This window comes from Neoarius graeffei, chromosome 10 (genome assembly GCF_027579695.1).
Source record: "Neoarius graeffei isolate fNeoGra1 chromosome 10, fNeoGra1.pri, whole genome shotgun sequence".
Classification (NCBI taxonomy): Eukaryota; Metazoa; Chordata; class Actinopteri; order Siluriformes; family Ariidae; genus Neoarius; species Neoarius graeffei.
This window is the reverse complement of record NC_083578.1, coordinates 27,261,467-27,282,967: the sequence shown is the minus strand read 5'-3', so window position 1 is coordinate 27,282,967 and position 21,501 is coordinate 27,261,467. Positions and strand designations below refer to the sequence as shown.

Below are 21,501 nucleotides of genomic sequence, written 5' to 3'. Positions count from 1 at the left end.
TGGGGTCTGAGTTATAACGCCTATCCTGTTTTAATGAGAGTCACATGAGACTGTCAGTTCAATTCCATCCAATTCTGTAGACGGCTTTGTTCTCTGGCTTTATTTCATAAGGTGGGGGTCTCCATGGCTGACGTGTTACTATCGGATTCACTTTCCAATGGTTCAAACTGATATGTTTCTACATGTATAGCAGTAGCATGTACACACATTCCAGTTTCAGGACTATCACAGTCAGATGTATTACTATCTGAGGAATCCGAAGAATCTCCAATAAATCCGAACAAAGGGGCCATTGCAACCACACTCGCCTGGCTTTGTTCAGTAGCACCGGTTCCTGCTGTGACGTCACCCACTCAGGGCTGGCTGGCTCAGTGGGGCAGCTCGAATGGCAACTTTGCGGTTGATTTTTAACTCTCAGATAATTTTTTTTTTTTTTATTATTCCCAATTATGCAGCATACAAGAGTCAAGGATGGAGATTAGTATCCACTCAGAAATGTATTTAAAAATAAAGGTTCTGCATATCTCCTTTAAGGACGTGTCTGATCCAGTTTGAGTGATCTCTGATTCAATGTTCACTTTTCAATGTTATTTGTGTGTTTAGCAATCATTGTACACCAGGAGTCAGTGTGTGCTGCGTTTGGCAGTGGATTGAGTAGTGCATGTGTGGTAGATGTGGGAGATCAGAAGACCAGTGTTTGTTGTGTGGAGGATGGCGTCTCACACCGAAATTCCAGGTCAGTGAGGGATGAAGGAAGATTTTTGTTTAGTGGAGTGTTATAATAAAGAATGGGTGAATGTTTAATTAAATTTTGGAAGATAATTACACTGCCCAGCCAAAAAAAATAATAAAATTGCATATTAATATTTTTTCGGACCGCCTTTAGCTTTGATTATGGCATACATTCACTGTGGCATTGTTTCAACAACTTTTTGCAACATCACAAAATTTGTTTCCATCCAGAGTTGCATTAACTTTTCATTGTGATCTTGCCCTAATGACAGGAGAGTCGAACCCCTTTGTAAAGTCTTCTCCAACACATCTCAAAGATTCTTATTGGGGTTAAGGTCAGAGCTCTTTGGTGGCCAGTTCAAGTGTGAAAATGATTCCTCATGCTTCCTGAACGACTCGTTCACAATCTAAGCCCTAATTTTATGCTCGTGACATCAGGGAAGAAAAAAAAATCCACTGATGGCATAACATGGTCATTCAGGTAGACTTCATTTTCTTGCCACATAATGTTGCTGAGCCTCAACCTGACCAACTGAATCAACTCCAGATTATAACACTGCCTTCAGAGGCTTGTACAGTGGCCACTATGCATGATGGGTGCATCGCTTCATGCGTTTCCCTTCTTTCCTTGACATGCCCATCGCGCTGCAGTAGGGTAAATATGGACTCCTCAGATCACATGACCTTTTTCCATTGCTGATGAGTCCAGTCTTTGTTTCCCAGCAAATTGAAGCCTTTTCTTGTAATTATCCTCAGTAACAAGTGGTTTTCTTATGGCCACACAGCTTTTTAATCCCAGTTCATGTGGGTGGCACGGTGGAGTAAGTGGTTAGCACAGTCGCCTCACAGCAAGAAGGTTCTGGGTTCGAGGTGCCCTTGAGCGAGGCACCTAACTCCCAGCTGCTCCCCGGGCGCTGTTAGCATGGCTGCCCACTGCTCTGGGTGTGTGCTCATTGCTCACTTGTGTGCGCGCATGCGTGTGTTCACTGCTTCAGATGGGTTAAATGCAGAGAGGAATTTCACAAGCGTGTGATGAATAAAGTTGTTCTTTATTGTTGCATTGTGCATGTGGAAATGCTCTTACTTTGACTCTTAAACAGAGCTGAGAGTTGTATGATTGTGTGTGGGTTTTTATATATATAGGGTTCAACTTCAAGTATTTAAGTGATCTCTGATGGTCACTCAAGATTTAAAAACAAAAAAAGTTTCTATGGTGAAGTTAACAGTTCACCACTGTCCTTCCAGGTTTTAATAATGTGCTGAAATTACTTGAATTGGGTAAAGAAATGGTTGTTTTTTTCAAAACAGCCATTTTGAGGAATGGTTTCAGAATTTGACCCTTCTGAAACAGAGTAACATCTTTTCCACGACTATGGGACACATTTTCTGACATGGTTGTTTAAGAATCAAGAAGCTACTCGCTGCATCAGTTAGGGTTAAAAGAATTGTTCCAGCTGAAACATTAATCATTGCAGCAATTATCTAATCAAAGGCTCTTAAATATTTGCTTATTTAAATCCAAATGGCAACTTTTATTTATTTAGTTAGTTATTTTTGGCCAGGCAGTGTACTTTGCATATTAGATCACGGTGCCTGAGGTTCTAACAAATGAAGCATTGCCAAAGATTATGGATGTATTGCTTAACATCCACATCCATCAAGATTATGACTATATCTTCAGTAACAGAGTAAGCTTATTGTTTATGAATTCAGTAGTGCTTAAAAGATCATAGTTAATCATGCACTCTTAAGCATTCAGTATTGCCAATAATCCGAGAACGATGAAGCATAATACTGATATTTCCATACTTGTATGCTGTAAAGGAGAAAACCAAGCAGAATACATGCATGTTTTGCCCTCTACAGGCTTTGTCTTGCATATGGAGGCTCTGATGTGACGCGATGTTTTTTTTGGCTGATGCAATGCGCAGGCTTTCCTTACCGAGAGTGCCAGCTCGGCAACCGACTGGACTGCATGTTGCTGCAGCAACTTAAGGAGACTTTTTGTCACCTTGACCAGGTATGCTTGCACATGCATCATATCATATATCCTGCTGCAATAGAGGCAAAAGTAATTCTTGCCCATAGTTTTCATGTCTTGAATGTCTTTTTCAACAGGACATATGTGGATTGCAAGACCATGAGTTTCGCACTCGCTTTCCAGAATCCCCAGTGATCCTCTATCAGTTGCGGCTCGGTGACGAGAAATTGCAGGTAAAGCCTGTTTTCTTTGGCTTCACTACACCCACGGTTCTCCTATTGGGTTTGGCTTTTTTGTAATTCTGTTACAGTGGTGTAAATTACAATCCAACTTAATGTTCTTACAGTCGTGCTTGAAAGTTTGTGAACCCTTTAGAATTTTCTATATTTCTGCATAAATATGACCTAAAACATCAGATTTTCACACAAGTTCTAAAAGTAGATAAAGAGAACCCAGTTAAACAAATGAGACAACAATATTATACTTGGTCATTTATTTATTGAGGAAAATGATCCAATATTATATATCTGTGAGCGGTAAAAGTATGTCAACCTCTAGGATTATCAGTTAATTTGAAGGTGAACTTTAGTCAGGTGATTTTAATCAGTGGGATGACAATCAGGTCATCCCAAACTATCAATAAAGCTATAATATTATTTATTTCAGTAATCTTCTCATGCATTTGTTGACAAACGAGATCTTCAGCCCATCTTTGCTCCTCAAAGACTAGGCCTTTCCTGGATGATGATACTTTTTTTTTTAAAAACCAAATCATGATTACAATCACCTACAGGACTGAAATGCAGGAATGGATTTATTAGCAAATAAAATGAATTTGACCAGACAAAACATGAAATATCTTGGGTTCATACTGTCTACAATGAAATGCAAGTCAAAGTAAATTTAGAAATTACTGCTTTTTTTTTTTTTTCCATTTAATTTACATTTTCCGTACTGGCCCAACTTTTTCTGATTTGGGGATGTATTTGACTAGTCATTTGAATGTAAGGAGTTTTAATCCAGGCCTCAATAACTTAAATACAAGCAGGGCTATAAATATCAAATGATAGTTTTCATAATAAATGTGTTGTGTGAGTGGAAATTCAGGGAAAGTATGCCAGAGAGGTCTATAATGTGCACACTGAAAGAGATGTAACCTGTCCTCCATTTAATAAATACGGTATTTTTAATTTTCTTTTGATTTGTGTGTGTCTCTTTTTGTTTTTCCTTTTTCATAGGCTCCCATGGCTCTTTTCTACCCTGCAGCATTTGGAATTGTGGGACAGAAGATGACCACTTTGCAGCATCGCTCCCAGGGAGATCCTGAGGATCCACATGATGAACACTACCTACTAAGTACTCAGAGCAAACAAGACCAAGTACATACTCACTCGTGTGCGCGCACACACACTCACTCACTCACACACTCTCTCTCTCTCTCTCTCTCTCTCTCTCTCTCTCTCTGCTGAATTACAGAATAAGCTCTTATTGTCTCATATTCTTTATTTCAAAACATTTATTCAAAGTAAGAGCTGAGTAGGATGATGCCTTCTCTCTGCCTGTTTTAGCTCAATATAACAATCTTTATTTTACTTTGATAATGCAAAGTTTTCAGAATTTTCACTCTTCCTTCAGTCTTCTAAATCCATGGAAAGGAAGGGTCTGCCTAAACCTTCAGGCTTTGAGGGTGAATCCAGCAGCCAAGGAGGTGACCCGACAGAGAGAGGAAACCAAGATATGGAGCTTGGCCATTCACAGGGAGAGGCTCTGCCGAGCGGAGCCGACCTAGAAGACATGCCTTCTGTCCTTCTGTCAAGGAAGTCTGCAATGACTCAGTTTGAAGGCAAAGCTCTTGGACTGGATAAAGCTATTCTTCACAGCATTGACTGTTGTGGTAAAAACACTATACTTTTTGTCTCAGATGAATGAATGAATCACTTTGACACATTCCTGTGATTTGTCCATTAGTTATGATGTCTGTTAGTAATATCACAGTTGAGGTGGCTCTTTTAAACACAATGGGTCACAGATCGTGCTTGCATGCAAAGATTATCCCGGAATATAAGCATAGATTAAGGGGGGGGGGCCCTCATAGTGGTAACATCTTGCTATGATTATAGGAAACTTTGGGAAAGGAAGCACTACAGACCCAGCTTCCATTTGTAAAATCATCTTGGGCCATGAAAAACTGGAACTAGGTGGTGGGAGATGAGCAGAAAGTAACAGTCAGCACACTATTCCATTCTAAATACTTTGTAAGATGGAAATTTGATGTTAAGCTGGCGTATAACATGAGATTTGCTTCCCAAGTTAAGTCCGTGGTTTAGGAACCTGCAACGTTTTTCTGGTGGAAGAGGGTAGTTAAAGGTTATGTTTTGCCTCTTTTCGAAATTAACTCTTAATTTAGTTGTACAGAAGATGATTCCTTGTCCTTTAGAATTTGCTGCTGGTTCTTAGCAGTATGGTCGCCGAGAGAGACCACGACACTTCCCACTTGTGACAGCACCTCCAAATTAAGAACACTAGCAAATGCAGAAAACACATGCATCAGTTTGACAGTGGGAAATGTCTTGCAAATTGAGAAAATGATTACAAACATAGAGAACACAAACAAATATAGCTGACAGCACATGCAACAATTTGATTTGATAACATGTGCTCCAAATTCAGACAACGCATGCAAAAGTGAACATGCTGCAAGTAGCCACAGCACAACGAGAGGTTTCTGCCCTGAAGATTTAGTGGTGGACCTTTCAATGCTTTGTGGGATGAGCAAGTTTAACTGTAGGCTATATTTGTTTTTGTTCTCTGTTTGCAACCATTTTCTCAATTTGCAAAACATTTTTGTGATGCAACTATGAATTGTCAAATTGATGAGTGTGTGTTCAGCATTTGCAAGTGTTGTCTTAATTTGGAAGTGCTCTCTCGGCAACTGTACAGCAGTGCTCCTTCAACAAATCCATTACATCAGCAATGGAAAGAAACCAGCAAACTTGAGGGGTTTTTTTTTGTTGTTGTTTTGTTTTTTGGTAGGAGAATAAGGAGAAAGGAGGATAGCCGCTTGTCCCAATCCTGTGTCCATGACCACTTTACACATCATTGTTTAGTATCTGATTAAACATTCCACAAAGCAAAAGAACTGATAAGTTCCACATAAAGCAAATACAGGCACATTGTGAGACGGAGGACTGAGTAATCCACTTGGTCACTTGGTTTACTTAGATTAGAACAATGGCAACAACAAAACAGAGTGGTATAGGAGCAGAGCAGAGTGAAACCAACAGGCACATCGAACATGATCAGTCAATCCAGGGACAGCAAACATCGGGCATGGAAAAGCAAAGCCAAGGGAAATCCACTGCTCAAGTTTGGGTCAAAGAAAAAACAAAGCAAAAATACAGCATGCTCTCAACGAAAGCGGTTTGGCCAGTTGTGCCCAAACACATCCTCGCCCAATGCATTTGTCTCTGCCCTGTCCATGAGCCACACTGGACTAATGTTGTAGTCAAGACCACCTAAACCGAGACCAAGTCATGACCAAGGCCGGAGTGTATTGAGGCCAAGACTTTGAGGGGTTGAGATCAAGTCAAGACCAAGGTAGGTCAAGACCAGGACCAGACTAGTGTGTGTGAAGGGGGGTGGGGAAGGGTGCCAGTCATTAGCAGTCACAAAAATTTCAAATTGTTAATGAGTCACGTTATTGGCTGCATTTGAAGCAGGAAGTTTTACATCCAATCACAGTAATGGTGTTAACAAATTGGACAATGCATAGGCAATTTAATGATGTCCAAGGTGTGGTCTTGAAATAAAATTCAGAGTCCTCAATGGAGCACTTGCATGTGACGTCACAGCCGATCCAGATTGTGACAGACGCCATCTTGTAGGTCAAACGCCATATTCCGCCTTCTACTTCTGGTTCTACTTCTGCTTTTACTTCTACCTTTTCTTCTGGAGAACCCTACTATATACAATTCTACTACAACGGCTGCGGCTACAAGCTCTCCCTACCTGTGCACGTTTTTTCTGTTTTTTGTGTGTATTTTTGCGTGTTGTTCGTCTGTACCGGACTTCAATATCCACTACAACCGTATGGACTTACTGGACATTGGTTTCCAGCAGAAAATGACGGTTTGTAGCGATTTCCATCGCATGCACAACATTCCGGACGAGATAGCGAGACCAGCGGGGTCTCCGTGGATTGTTATCGGAAGCAAAACGAAAGAGGCGGTGTCGGGAGCGGAAGCAAAAGCGAGGCTGCAGAGCCGGCCTGTTGACTAAGCTCAGAAAACAGCCACTCAAACCTCCACTGCTAAGCCTCTACCTCTCCAACGCCAGATCCATGTAAACAAGACGGATGATTTGGAATTATAGCTGGAATTACTTTATTCTATTCTATAATCGGCTGGTCAGTGCTATACTCAATACTTATGTGACTTACCCATCCAATGAGGATTCTTGTTTACAAGATGCCACATCTGAGTCGCTGACAAATCCTGAATTTCTGTAAAGATAACTGTCCAGAGATTTATAAGCACGCAGTGCTTTACCACTGAACAGCGAGGGAAAGTTAATGAGGTAATTATATACGTCTGGGTATTCCGCTGGCAGTTCAAAATCCGGTCGTGAAAACTCCGTCCGGAAAGCCATAAGGGTCACTAATCTGTAGATCGTTTATTTTAGACATATATCTAGTTATCTGTTCATTAGAAAAATGAGCCGTGTAAGTCTGTCGGTTGAAATTGATCCATTCTGTACACGAGTGCAGCAGTATTCAGCGGTGTTTTTGACCGACAAGATGGCGGTTGTGTACTTTCCGGTCACGTGACTGCAAGATCTCTATATCTGAAGCGAGACGCAATAAAAATGCAGTTGATTCCAAGACAAGGCTGAGACCTTCAAAAAGTGTTCCAAGCCCGGTCTTAAGTACTACAACACTACACTGGAATAGAAGTTGTCCATCTCTTTGTAAAATCAGATAAACTTTTGCTGCTCTGCAGGTGTTTCATGTGTGCTGAACCTAACTGCTTGAATGCTTTGCAAACAGCATGTCCTCTGTCTCCTTGGCCTGATGGGTAGGCAGCTCTTAAGACATCTATCTTCTTCCTTGGCGTGTGTCCATTTATGATTTTTCTGCCACTTTGGTGGTTGATGTAGAATGCCACCATCCCCTGTGGGGACCCAGGGTAGAATAGGTCTCCAGCATCCCTTTGCTGATCACAAGAGGCGACAAATGGGGTGACGTGTTTGCCATATGTTACGACTCATGTCAGTGGAGGAAGAGGTCCTGGCCCTTGAGGGAATATGCTTCGCTGTGGCTACCACAGTTCCAGCACCGTGTTTTGGCTCCTACTTCACATAGACAGGACGCTGGAAGGGCCCGATCCAGTCAGTTGGCTTGTCAAGGTTTATCCTGGGATGTCAGATGTAACAACCATATTTTTTTCACTTCCCAGAAGGCTTTGGCTGAGGGTTAGTTTAGTAAAATGAAGAGACTTGTTATTTTGCTCGAGTATACCATTTCTGTATCCTTGGTGCACATCCAGAGGAAAACCACGGCTCTGTGTATCCCCTTGTTGGGCTCCAAGGTGGGTAAGGAGCAGGAATGATGAATTGGAGTGACAAATATGGCAAATATGCCCCTTTCTAAGCTATCCCCTTTTGCCATACAGAAAGGAATTTCAGTAATAGTAGGGGCAGTTAAAGATGTTAAACTGAGATCTGGCCAGATCCTGGTTGAATGCTCAAAAAAAAAATCACACGTAGAAAACTTACTGTGTTGTAATACGTTGGCAGGTCTTTCAGTGAGGGCTTTTCCACATCCTTCTCTGAACAAATACAAAGGAGTTATCTGTACCAGAGATCTACATGACATGGAAAAGGCTTAAATGGCTGCCGAGTTGCAGCAACAAGGTGTAACACACATGAAGAGAATAGCTCTTAAAGAAAACCAAGCAGTTAAAATTGGTACTCTCATCCTCCCGTTCAACCAGTACCAACTACCAGAAAGAATTCAAGTAGGCTGTCTGAGTGCATCTGTTGATATTTTCATTCCTGACCCACCGAGATGTTTTAATTGCCACAAATTTGGTCACAGCTCTATGGGATGTAAAAATAAGCCAGTCTGCTGCAACTGTGGAGAGGAAGGACATGAGTGTGGTTGTGCAAGAACATCCAAATGTAGTAACTGTCTCTAGGCAACCATGCAGCTTCATCAAAACAATGTCCCATCTGGATCAAAGAAAAAGTAATTCAAAGAACCAAATGTACAAAGAAAAGTTACCCAGATGCACATAAAGAGGTGGAAGGATTTCCAGTGTACGTTTTTCAGCAGTCATTTGCTTTAGTTGTAAAACCTATCATGTGCACCCCTGAGTGTCAGACAGATTTGACCTGGGTGATCAAAGATAAACCACAATTAATTAGTGGTATCAAGAGTTCAGGAGCCTCAACTAAAAGCAAGACTGTGAGCACCCAAAGTCAAACTACGACAAGCCAGACCTTAGCAACCCAAAGTCTGAACCCACCAGCAGAGCATAACCAGTCATCTAAAGAAAAGGAAAAAAAATCCAGTATCGTAGCTCAATTTTAAAAAAAAATTTAAATAAAAAAAGCCAAGAAAATGGATCACAAAAAAATGGAAATCCAAAGGACATAGAACTGTCAATCATTACCTTTTGCAGTCAAAGTCTCTCCCCCAAAAGCAAGAACAAGGGGTGTGTACTTGTTTTACTTACTTAATGTTGCATAGTTGTATTATCCAGTGGAATTGTTGTGGTTTCAAAGCCAACTTTCCTGAAATGCAGCATTTGGCTGCTACTTTTAATCCTCTTGCTTTCTGGAGATGCACCTGTTACCAAACAGTCCTATGTCTCTAAAACACTATGTAATATACAATGCATATGGCCCAAATATACAACATCCATCTGGTGGATCAGCTGTCCTAATGAGAAATATTATTGCAGAATGGCTATGAATTGATTCCAATTTACAAGCAGTGGCGGTTTGGTTCGGAGGAAGCCATGGCCTAGTGGTGAGAGAAGCAGCTTTGGGACCAAAAGGTCACCGGTTTGATCCCCTGGACCAGCAGCATGGCTGAAGTGCCCTTGAGAAAGGCACCGAACACCCAACTGCTCCCCAGGCTGCTCTGGGTATGTTGTATATTGCTCTGGATAAGAGTGTCTGCTAAATGCCATTAATGTCATGGTTAACTCTCCATAAAGCTATAACTCTGCTCTATTTATATACAACCTGATATGTCTGACACAAGATTTGGACAACCTTGTTGGTTAGTTGCTATCCCTATTCATTCTTATGGGTGACTCAACAGCCATAATCCTGTATGGGGAGGAAACCACTCTAATGCTAAGGGCAAGACAGTAGAGGACATTATCATGAAAAATGATTTATGTTTATGGAATGATGGTTGTTATACTTACCTTCATCCAGGACATAGGACGTATTCTGCAATTGATTTATCGCTATGTGATCCTGAACCGCTACTTGACTTCTCCTGGCAGGCCTAGAGTGACCTCGGTGGGAGTGACCACTTTCTCTTGATACTAACTTCCGCAGAAGTAGACCTACAGCTAAGAATTCCAAGGTGGCAACTTGAAAAAGGAAACTGGTTTTCCTTTGAAACCCTTTGAGAACTATGAGAAACTTTGATTAAAAGCCTCAATCTAATCAGGATTCTGTACAAAGTTTTACTGAAACTCTCATTGCAATTACAAATGAAACAGTCCCAAAGACCTCGGCAAAACCACACCATAGGCCAAATCCATGGTTTAATGATGACTGTAAGAAGGCTATTGAGACCTGGAAAAAAGCAGCGAGATTGTTAAACACTAAACAGCAGAAAACCTCGCTAGACTGAAAATTTGTCGAGCTCAAGCATCCAGAATCCTCAGTGAAGCAAAGAGACAGAGCTGGAAGAGATTTGTATTAAACACACCGACAAAGAAGGTCTGGGACTTGATTAAAAAGATGAAGGGCAAGGCAAATTTGTATCACCGATACAAATTTAACATCAAGGCAATCTGTTAACCACAAAACAAGAAATAGCAAATCAGCTAGCAGAGACTTTTGAAAAGAATTCACCCATCGAGAATGGTCACCCTGATTTCTAAGCCATATGGGTGCAGGAAGAGCAAAACCAACTTAATTTCTGCTCTGATAACAGAGCTATACTATCAGCCTTTTCACAACAGAGGAGCTCCTATTTTTTTTATTTTATTTTTACCAACTTTATTGGACTGTTACAAAATAAACATGAAAAAAAGGAAATAAACATAAAAATTAACATAATAAAGTAAGTCAGCCCAAAGGGGAGAACGCGAACGGGCGACCCATGCAAGGTGTTTCCCCGAAGGTATAAAAGAGAAAAATCATACAATTAAAATTAGACTAAATTGATCTGTGGCAACCACAGTCACGGTACACAGACCAAGTACATGAAAAGTCCGTATTATAGGTGGAGGTCAGTAATTCAAAGTACAGCTCTAACAGGGATGATTTGAAAACAGGGAGGCTACGGAATTTATCTGGGGAAAAATATTTACATGCATAGTTCCATGGTTTAACAATCCTATTGAAGAATGAGGCCTGATGAGTTGAAGTTCTGCAGTGTGCAGGTTTTAAAATTAATTTCGGATTTTGGGCCCTAGACCAGTCATGAGTTACAAAAGACACGTAGAGGTTTATGTTCAAATCTGTTTGGCCATTAATGCATTTATATACAAAGACTAAGTCTCTAATCTCCCTATCATAAGTCAGAGGAAGGAAGTGCAGGCTTCTGAGTCTGTCTGTGTAAGTAGCATCCCCAATACGCTGTTGTAGTATTCAGCGCGTTGCATGTTGTTGGACTCTCTCTAACAGGCTTCTAAGGTTGACACTAGCAGGGGACCATACTTCAGACGCGTAACAGAGCTGTGACTTGACGAGCGACAAATATAAAGTCCTCCTCACTTGAATTTCCGTTGGCAAGGGACAGGATCTTTTTAGAAAGCCAAGCATCCGGTTAGCCTTGTTGACTATTGAGCAGACGTGCGAATCCCATTTTAAATTACTTGAAATAACCACGCCCAGGTCTTTTTCTTCGTCAACTCGTTGAAGGCACATGCTGCCCAGGTGGTAGTCGTGAATGATTGGAGTTTTTTCCATGTGACGGTCAATATTTTGCACTTGTCGGCATTATACTGCATGTTCGATTCACAACTCCACCCCTCGGCATTGGCTAGATCGCGCTGTAATTGCTCGCTGTCTTCGGATGTCAGGATAGTGCCAAAAAGTTTTGTGTCGTCTGCATATAGAGTGACTTCAGTTTTTTATCTACGACCTCGGGAAGATTGTTGATAAAAATAGTGAAAAGCACAGGACCGACCAGGCTGCCCTGAGGCACACCGTAGGTCACGGGCAGAGGCTTAGAGACCGCGCCGTCAATTACCACTCTGTGTTCTTCCCCCAAGATAATCTCGAAACCACTCTAGCAGACACCCATCGATACCGTACCATTTCAGCTTTTCGACCAGGATAGTATGGTCAACACAATCAAAAGCTTTTGCGAAGTCCAGATATAAAATGTCCGATTGTTTGTTTTTGTCTAGAGCTTCACCGATTTTGAGAAGTACGGACAGAAGTTGTGTGACGCACGAGCGACTGCGCACAAAGCCATGCTGGAGTGATGTTATTAGTCGCGAGATGTGATCATAAAGTCTGTTGCAAACACAGCGCTCCAAAACTTTACTTACAACTGAAAGCAAAGAGATAGGTCTATAATTTGCAGCAGGCTCCTTTGAGTCCTTCTTGTGAACAGGAGTGATGTCAGCACATTTCCAGTTTGAAGGAAAGCGCCCAGTTTTTAAGGAGCGATTAAATAAATCACGAAGACTTGGAGCTATTTGTGAGCTACACTCCTTTAGAATACGAGCAGGAATTCCATCAGGACCGGTGGCTTTTGTTCCATCTAGATTTGATAGACAGTCACGCACTTCGTCGACGGTTAGCGTTATTTCAGCTATTTTTTCATCTGACCTCAAGGGACATGTATAACCGCAAAACGCTTTGTCTGAGCTGGGAGAAGTGAAAACGGAACAGAAATAGTTGTTAAACATTTCCGCTTTATCTGCGGGTTTACTAGCGCTTTGACCGTTGTGAGTAATCACAGCGTCTGTATTTGAGCGATGGTGCAGAATTGCTTTGTGATAGCTCCAGAACAGTTTTGGGTTGTCCCGAAAAGATCCTTCAATCCTAGCCAAATAGTCACGATGTTTACATTTAACTAGGGTCTTGAGATCATTGCTAATATTTCGAAGTTTTTGTTTACGTTCGGACGTTTTGTTTTTCCTAAAGTTTTTTAGCGCTTGATATTTCTTCCGCATAAGATACTTGACCTCACCGCCAATCCAAGGCGGAGTGTTTGTATCGCGTATGATTTTAACTGGCACACACTCTTCTACCGCAGTTAGAAACAAATCTTTCCACCGAGTCCAGGAATTATCGACATCGTCCGATAGAGAGAATTCAAGTGAGACCAGTTCCAGGCGTCTTCTGAGATCATCAAAATCGGCTTTACTGTAGTCGTACGTCTTACGGCGCACAGTTTTGGATCGTGTAAATTTTAGTCTTATGAAGAACTGTATCAGATAGTGATCCGAGGGAAATCCGCTTTCAGCTACGAGATTGTTGTGGGGTCAGATAAAATGCATAAAACACCTACTTCCCACTGTGCTATCTCTCCTCTTGGGAATTAACACCATTTGGAAGTCAGGAAACTTACTCGGATCCTGGCAGGAAGCAAAAATATTACCATTCCTAAACCAGGAAAGGACCATACAGATTCCAACAACTACGACCCAATAACTGATGAATTGTCTTTGCAAAACCATGGAGAGAATGGTGAATAACTGTCTTGTCCGGATGCTTGAATCTGAAAACCAGTTGAGCAATTACCAGTGTGGTTTCAGACAAGGAAAGAGCACCCTAGACCATTTCTTTCATTCATTCATTCATTCATTCATTCATTCATTCATTTACTTCTACACTCCCATTTACTCCCAGTAAAGCTGTGTATCCAGTCATGACCCAAAATAACACGTTAAAAGCTTGTTGTCCCCTGAGCATTAATCTTTGCTCCATTTAAAACATGGTCTGTCATAGAATCCTATTGAGTCACTGGTGTTCTATCAGCAGGGTGTCTATAGGCTTCGGAGGAGATTTTCACGCAGCCTGCGTCCTCCATTAAAATCAGTTTGCCTTAAATTAACAAATGGAATGATGGTGAGATATTTTGTTTGGTGAAAATATGGAAATTCACCAAGGGAGATGAACAAAAGACACATTTCTACATTTTAATACAGAAACGTGGCATTTGCTGCCCTTTTTTTTTTTTTTTTTTTACATGTTTGGTAAAATTTCCTAAAAATGACAAACCTTTGGATCAACACAAAAGACTGCATTCTTCAAGAGTGGACAAGTAACCAAAACTGCAAAATATTAATTTTGGATTTCTTCTGACAGCATCAGATGAGACCAAGAGGAAGATGTACAGCTCTGTGCTGGTGGTGGGCGGTGGACTTCTGTTTCATGGTGCACAAGAATTCCTTCAGCATCGCATTCTCAACAAAATGCCTCCATCTTTCCGCCGTATGGTTGAGAATGTAGAGGTGATCACAAGGCCAAAGGTATCTGCCTGGATATTGACACTTTTTTGGGGGGTTGTATATAATTACTCCATAAAGTTTACCAAAATTGTACAGAAATACTTAAACTATCCTTAGTGTACCTAAATGGTATGGAAACCCCTCTCTTACTTTTATATTGACTTATTCAATGGGTTCATTAGCATATTTTGTTCAGTCTTTTTAACCTTTTAACCGAGGTTCATACAGATGATTGAAAGTCTTAAAAATGCTTCATTTCAAAAGTTATATTTTTAAGGTTTGAATGTGTTTACTATTAAAGGAGTGCTCTCTTAAGTTGGTTTTAGCACTGGATGTAAAGCCTATTGTCAGATGTCTGGTGTCTTCTATACATTGTCAAAAGATTTCCTGCTCTCACCCAAGTGGCTGGTTGACACTTCAACTACTTGAAAACAACCTTAACCTTGTTTTGGGGGAAAAGTTCTGTGGGTGACAGCTACCAGGAAGGTAAAGACAGAAAGCATACTGTAAGTTCTGCAAGAAAGAAAGCGATAATACCTTGAAATTTAGGAAATATGCCAGTAGCTGTTTAGTATGTCATTTCTAGGGTTTTTTTTTTCCCTAATGCATGAAATTATGTAAGTGTTTATAGGCAAACTAAAAGTATTGTAGTCTAACAATATTTCAACACGTGACTAAAGTGAAGCATAACTGGAATGAGGTGAATATAAAACTTTATTAGCTGTCTTTTTTTTTTTTTCCCCTTCCTTATTTATTTATTTTAATTAAACCTTCCCGGTAGGTAGGATAACTACTTCAGTAGGAAGTTGTCATTTAAATTAACTGCTCCATAAATCTGTCAATCTAAAACATTTTGTGGTATTATTAACACGTGCAGGTAGCACTTATTTTTTGAATAAGGCCATCATAAAATAATTTGATGCCAATGTAATTCATGAAGGCGTAGTCTTTTGTAATGACAGGCATATTTTGAGTCTGACTGATTTATTACAGACAATGGAAACGTAATCTCACTCCAGGTCCTCTCACCTCATAGAACTGAGCACCTTGTTAAAATTCATGTATTACAGGCAGCAGTTCTTTTTGTTCCAGGTATCTTCAGTCCTCTCATAAAGTAGATGTTGCATGCAAAAGTAGCTGTCACCCAATTGCTCAGAGTGCTTCCCAAAACTCTTAACAGGTGCCTCCTTGATTCCTCCATCTTACCTTCTTCAGCCCATGACCCAGAAATTGATCAAAGCCCATCATCTTTGGTTGAATGGAAGTAGCAGTTCTTAAAATGCAGCTGGAGGAATCAAGGAGAACAATGATACGCGGGTGTTTTTCCATCTAGAGGTCTATGGCTATGTCCGAAACTCCGTACTGGATTCTGTTCATATACTGATCTTGGTGGAAAAGTAGTGAGTCGTATGCAGTGTATGAAAAGTTAAAAAAAAAATTATAGTACACAACAGTTACTCAGATGTACTATCCTGGTGAAAATTTCCAGTATACAGCCAGAGTTCACTTTGACTGCTGTATCCCATGATGCGACATGGTGATTTTAAAAGGTATGAATTTCACATGTAATGCTGTATTCATGACACACAAGAAATTGTGAAAACACGAGCCCTGACTCAGATGAAATATTATATGCAGTGTAATCAAATGTGTATATAGTACATAAGATAAAAAGTAAGAATTAAATAATATAATTGGAATGGAATAAATAATTATAAGCAATTATTATAATAAAGTGCAAGTGTATTCATGTGAAGTTCACACTTCAGAGGCCATGCAGATGAAACAGATGTTGCTGCTGGCATCTATGTTGTTTTCCGAGTTGATCAAGTGAACACGCGTTTTTCAGAAGTCAGAAGTTCTTGCACAAGTCTCCCACCAGGCCCCTGTATGATATAGACTGTGACGACACAGACTTACTAGCCTGTAATGCACTACAGGGATCTTGTTGTATCTGCATACTGTACTGTATACTAGGGTGAGGTGTAGGCATGCATTACATAGTGTATACTGGGCTAGTATGCAGTGTGTAGTACACCAGTATGGAATTTTAGACACAGCCTATTTTGTTGTAGTGTGATGCAAGCCTGCAGTACAAACGCACAAGTAAAATCTCTTCTGTGAAAGTTTGTGAAATATACCTTACCTTAAAAATGGAGAAGTCAAGCAATGAGTAGAATCTTATGTAGGGTAAAATATTAAGTTTTAAAATTGTTAATTATAATTTGGTAGATGGGCCTGTTATAGTTAGTTAACACAGCCGCATAACACGTCATCAGTAAAATCACTAAAGTTGCTTTAAAGTGCTTGTTCAGTGAGCAAGAACATCTCATTTGGAAAAAAAGTTTGTTTTTGATTCTACATGTCTTCCTTTCCTTGTATCCTTTCTCTGCTTCCTAGGAGGGAGGTGCGAAAAAGTGAGGGAGGGAAGCAAAGAGGAAATACAGAGGTGTATTAAAGAAATGGAAAAACACCCTCAGTTTAACTCAGTTTTGAGGAAAGAGCAGGCACTACTGTTTTCTGCACTCTGGAAAAAAACTAAAAAGCTTTTCAATTAATAGCCAAGACCAACATGTGGTATACAGAATGGAGGGCATTTCATAAGGCATTCTCACAAATGTACAGTGGTGCTTGAAAGTTTGTGAACCCTTTAGAATTTTCTATATTTCTGCATAAATATGACCTAAGACGACATCAGATTTTCACACAAGTCCTAAAAGCAGATAAAGAGAACCCAGTTAAACAAATGAGACAAAAGTATTATACTTGGTCATTTATTTATTGAGGGAAATGATCCAATATTACATATATTTGTGAGTGGCAAAAGTATGTAAGCCTTTGCTTTCAGTATCTGGTGTGACCCCCTTGTGTAGCAATAACTGCAACTAAACATTTCTGGTAACTGTTGATCAGTCCTGCACACCAGCTTGGAGGAATTTTAGTCCATTCCTCTGTACAGAACAGCTTCAACTCTGGGATGTTGGTGGGTTTCCTCACATGAACTGCTCGCTTCAGGTCCTTCCACAACATTTCGGTTGGATTAAGGTCAGGACTTTGACTTGGCCATTCCAAAACATTCACTTTATTCTTCTTTATCCATTCTTTGGTAGAACGACTTGTGTGCTTAGGGTTGTTGTCTTGCTGCATGACCCACCTTCTCTTGAGATTCAGTTCATGGGCAGATATCCTGATATTTTCCTTTAGAATTCACTGGTATAATCCAGAATTCATTGTTCCATCAATGATGGCAAGCCATCCTGGCCCAGATGCAGCAAAACAGGCCCAAACCATGATACTACCATCACCATGTTTCACAGATGGGATAAGGTTCTTATGCTGGAATGCAGTGTTTTCCTTTCTCCAAACAAAATGCCTCTCATTTAAACCAAAAAGTTCTATTTTGGTCTCATCTGTCCATAAAACATTTTTCCAGTAGACTTCTGGCTTGTCCACATGATCTCTAGCAAACTGCAGACGAGCAGCAATGTTCTTTTTGGAGAGCAGTGGCTTTCTCCTTGCAACCCTGCCATGCACATCATTGCTGTTCAGTGTTCTCCTGATGGTGGACTCATGAACATTCACATTAGCCAATGTGAGAGAGGCCTTCAGTTGCTTAGAAGTTACCCTGGGGTCCTTTGTGACCTCGCCAACTATTACACGCCTTGCTCTTGGAGTGATAATGGTCTTGAATTTCTTCCATTTGTACACAATCTGTCTGACTGTGGATTGGTGGAGTCCAAACCCTTTAGAGATGGTTTTGTAACCTTTTCCAGCCTGATGAGCATCAACAACGTTTTTTCTGAGATCCTCAGAAATCTCTTTTGTTCGTGCCATGATACACTTCCATAAATGTGTTGTGGAGATCAGACTTTGATAGATCCCTGTTCTTTAAATAAAACAGAGTGCCCACACACACCTGATTATCATCCCATTGATTTGAAACACCTGACTCTAATTTCACCTTCAAATTAACTGCTAATCCTAGAGGTTCACATACTTTTGCCACTCACAGATATGTAATATTGGATCATTTTCCTCAATAAATAAATGACCAAGTATAATCATTTTTGTCTAATTTCTTTAACTGGGTTCTCTTTATCTACTTTTAGGACTTGTGTGAAAATCTGATGTTTTACGTCATACTTATGCAAAAATATAGATAATTCTAAAGGGTTCACAAACTTTTCAAGCACCACCATACACGTGTAATGCAGAAAGGTCAGCAAGAACAAGCCAGGTATCATATCTTTTTGGTCAAATATTGTATTCCAGGCCAAGTAAACCCTAATAATGTCACTGTAGGACATGGACCCTCGGCTCACGGCATGGAAGGGTGGAGCAGTGTTGGCGTGCCTGGACACCACCCAGGAGTTGTGGATCCACCAGGGAGAATGGCAGAGATTTGGTGTACGTATGCTCCGTGAAAGAGCAGCCTTTGTATGGTGAAAGTATGTGTGTGAGCATAATTCATGAGAATGGATAATTGTATTTGTTCCTGTATACATTATTTGCTAAAGTAATTGCAAAATTCTATATATGTGCACACAACACCTTTTTTCATTATTATTTTTAAAATTGAAATAAATAAAAAAATAAATGCAATTGATGAGTGAGTTACATTTTCTTCAAGAAAGCATGTTTTAGATTTGAGCATCTCCACAAATGCAAAGCCAGCTTACTATGTGGTATCGTGTTTTTCTTGACAGCAAAGATGTGATCATAAATCCATATCAAGTTGTGCAAATTTATCAACTTCTGAGAACTCTGATTAAAAGTAAACAAATTCCTTATCATATTGAACTCAGGACTCATATACCATGCCCTCCCCAGTTATTGGCACCCCTTGTAGAGATTAGCAAGAAAGGTTAGAAGAAATCCAGCTTTTGGTGAAATAGCTTAATCTTGCACTGTAAAAAAGAGATAACTCCAATCTTTAATTGAAAACTTTTATTCGGGGGAAAAACAAATCCCTCATCAAGAAAGAAGTTTCAGCAAAAACACATCACTGTTATTGGCACCACTGAACATTACAGTGAACACAATGTAATGAACATGTTTCCCATTTAAATTGTATTTTTTTTAAAAGTTGATTGGAGTGTTTTAGGAATTTTGAAGCTGTAATGACTTCCTGATTAACTGGGGTACAAATATGAGGTGATACAGAGGCCAAATTCCATTAATCATCCATCAATATAGGAAAGATAAGAGAACACACAAACCAAATGAAGTGTGTTGACCTTCATAAGTCAGGAAATAGTTACAGAAAAAAAAGAGCTACTTGCCTGAAAATGTCCATTTCTACTGTTAAGACAATAATTAAAAAAAAGTGGACACCAATTGGAACTGTTAGACTTGCCTGGAAGAGGACCCCAGTTTAGTTTGTCCCAGGTACAGTGAGGAGGATGGTCAGAGAGGCAAAAAAAAAAATCCCCAAGGATCACTGTTGGTGAATTACAGGTGCATCTCAAAAATTTAGAATATTGTGAAAAAGCTCAATATCTTCCATGAGTTATTTAAGAAAGTGAAAATTTTATATATTTTAGACTCGCTGCACATAAATTAAGATGTTTCAAGCATTTTTCTATTTTGGTAATTATTGCTTACTGTGCAACAAATTTAAAGAAAACTCAAAATATTAGAATGTTTAATTTTGAGTTGGAGTAAAACAGTATAAATACCATACATCTCTTGGTCTAGTTCAGTACACGCAACCACAATCATGGGGAAGACTGCTGAATTGACAGTTGTCCAGAAGACAATCATCGACACCCTCCACAAGGAGGGTAAGCCACAGAAGGTCACTGCTGAAAAGGCTGGCTGGAAAAAGTGCTCAAGCAACAGGGATGACTGCAGCTTTCAGATGATTGTCAAGAAAAGTCGAGTCAAGAACTTGGGAGAGCTTCACAAGGAGTGGACTGAAGCTGGTGTCAGTGTATTAAGAGCCACCACGCACAGATGTCTTCAGGAAAGGAACTACAACTGTCGCATTCCCGATTATTGAGGCACTCCTGAACCTGAAACATCATCAGAAGCATCTTACCTAGGCTAAGGAGAGAAAAAACTGGACTGTTGCTCAGTGGTCCAAAGTCCTTTTTTTCAGATGAAAGTAAATTTTGCATTTAATTTTGAAATTGAGGTCCTAGAGTCTGGAGCAAGAGTGGAGAGGCACAGAATCCAAGGTGTTTTGAAGTCCAGTGTGAAGTTTCTGCAGTCTGATGATTTGGTGTGCCATGCCATCTGCTGGTGTTGGTCCACTGTGTTCTACCAAGTCCAGAGTCAATGCAGCCATCTTCCAGGAGATTTTAGAGCACTTCATGCTTCTACCTGCTGACGAGCTTAATGAAGATGCCGATTTCCTTTTCCAGCAGGACTTGGCACTTGCCCACAGTGCCAAAACTACTACCAAATGGTTTGATGACCCTGATATTACTGTGCTGGACTGGCCAGCCAACTCACCTGACCTGAACCTCATAGAGAACCGATGGGGTATTTTCAAGAGGAACAAGAAACACCCGACCCAAAAAATACAGATGAGCTGAAGGCCACTATCAAAGCAACCTGGGTTTCAGTAACACCTCAGCAGTGCCACAGGCTGATTGCTTCCATGCCATGCTGCACTGATGCAGTAATTTGTGGGAAAGGAGCCCCAACCAAGTATTGAGTGTATAAATGAACATACTTTTCAGAAGTTGGACACTTCTGTATTGTAAATCCATTTTTGATTGATCGTAGGAAATATATTTAGGGTAACCAGTTAACCTAACCTGCATGTCTTTGGACTGTGGGAGGAAACCGGAGCACCTGGAGGAAACCCACGCAGACACGGGGAGAACATGCAAACTCCACACAGAAAGGCCCTCGTCGGCCACGGGGCTCGAACCCGGACCTTCTTGCTGTGAGGCGACAGCACTAACCACTACACCACCGTGCCACCGATTATGGCTTATAGCTCATGAAAATCAGAAATCTCAAATTATTAGAATGTCAAGTCAACTTTATTGTCAAATATGCTATACATGCTCGACATGCAGCACGGATGAAATTTCAGTCCTCTCTGACCCACGGTGCAAACAGGCAATGCAATAAATAAAAATAGAATAATTGAAAAAAAAAACAATATAAACAGTATAA

General features: G+C 40.3%; 1 protein-coding gene across 1 annotated transcript in view; it reads left to right on the top strand.

Annotated features, from left to right (window-relative positions):
- actr8 (actin related protein 8) overlaps positions 1-18,972 on the top strand; it is a 60,602-nt gene extending 41,630 nt beyond the window's left edge. Inside the window, exons 7-13 of the mRNA XM_060931655.1 lie at positions 604-736; positions 2,599-2,752; positions 2,851-2,946; positions 3,952-4,092; positions 4,349-4,607; positions 14,228-14,391; positions 18,673-18,972. Of these exons, the coding sequence (XP_060787638.1) occupies positions 604-736; positions 2,599-2,752; positions 2,851-2,946; positions 3,952-4,092; positions 4,349-4,607; positions 14,228-14,391; positions 18,673-18,816 (1,091 nt within the window). The 3' untranslated portion in view covers positions 18,817-18,972. The remainder of the gene's footprint in view (positions 1-603; positions 737-2,598; positions 2,753-2,850; positions 2,947-3,951; positions 4,093-4,348; positions 4,608-14,227; positions 14,392-18,672) is intronic.
- Positions 18,973-21,501: the final 2,529 nt, after the last annotated feature.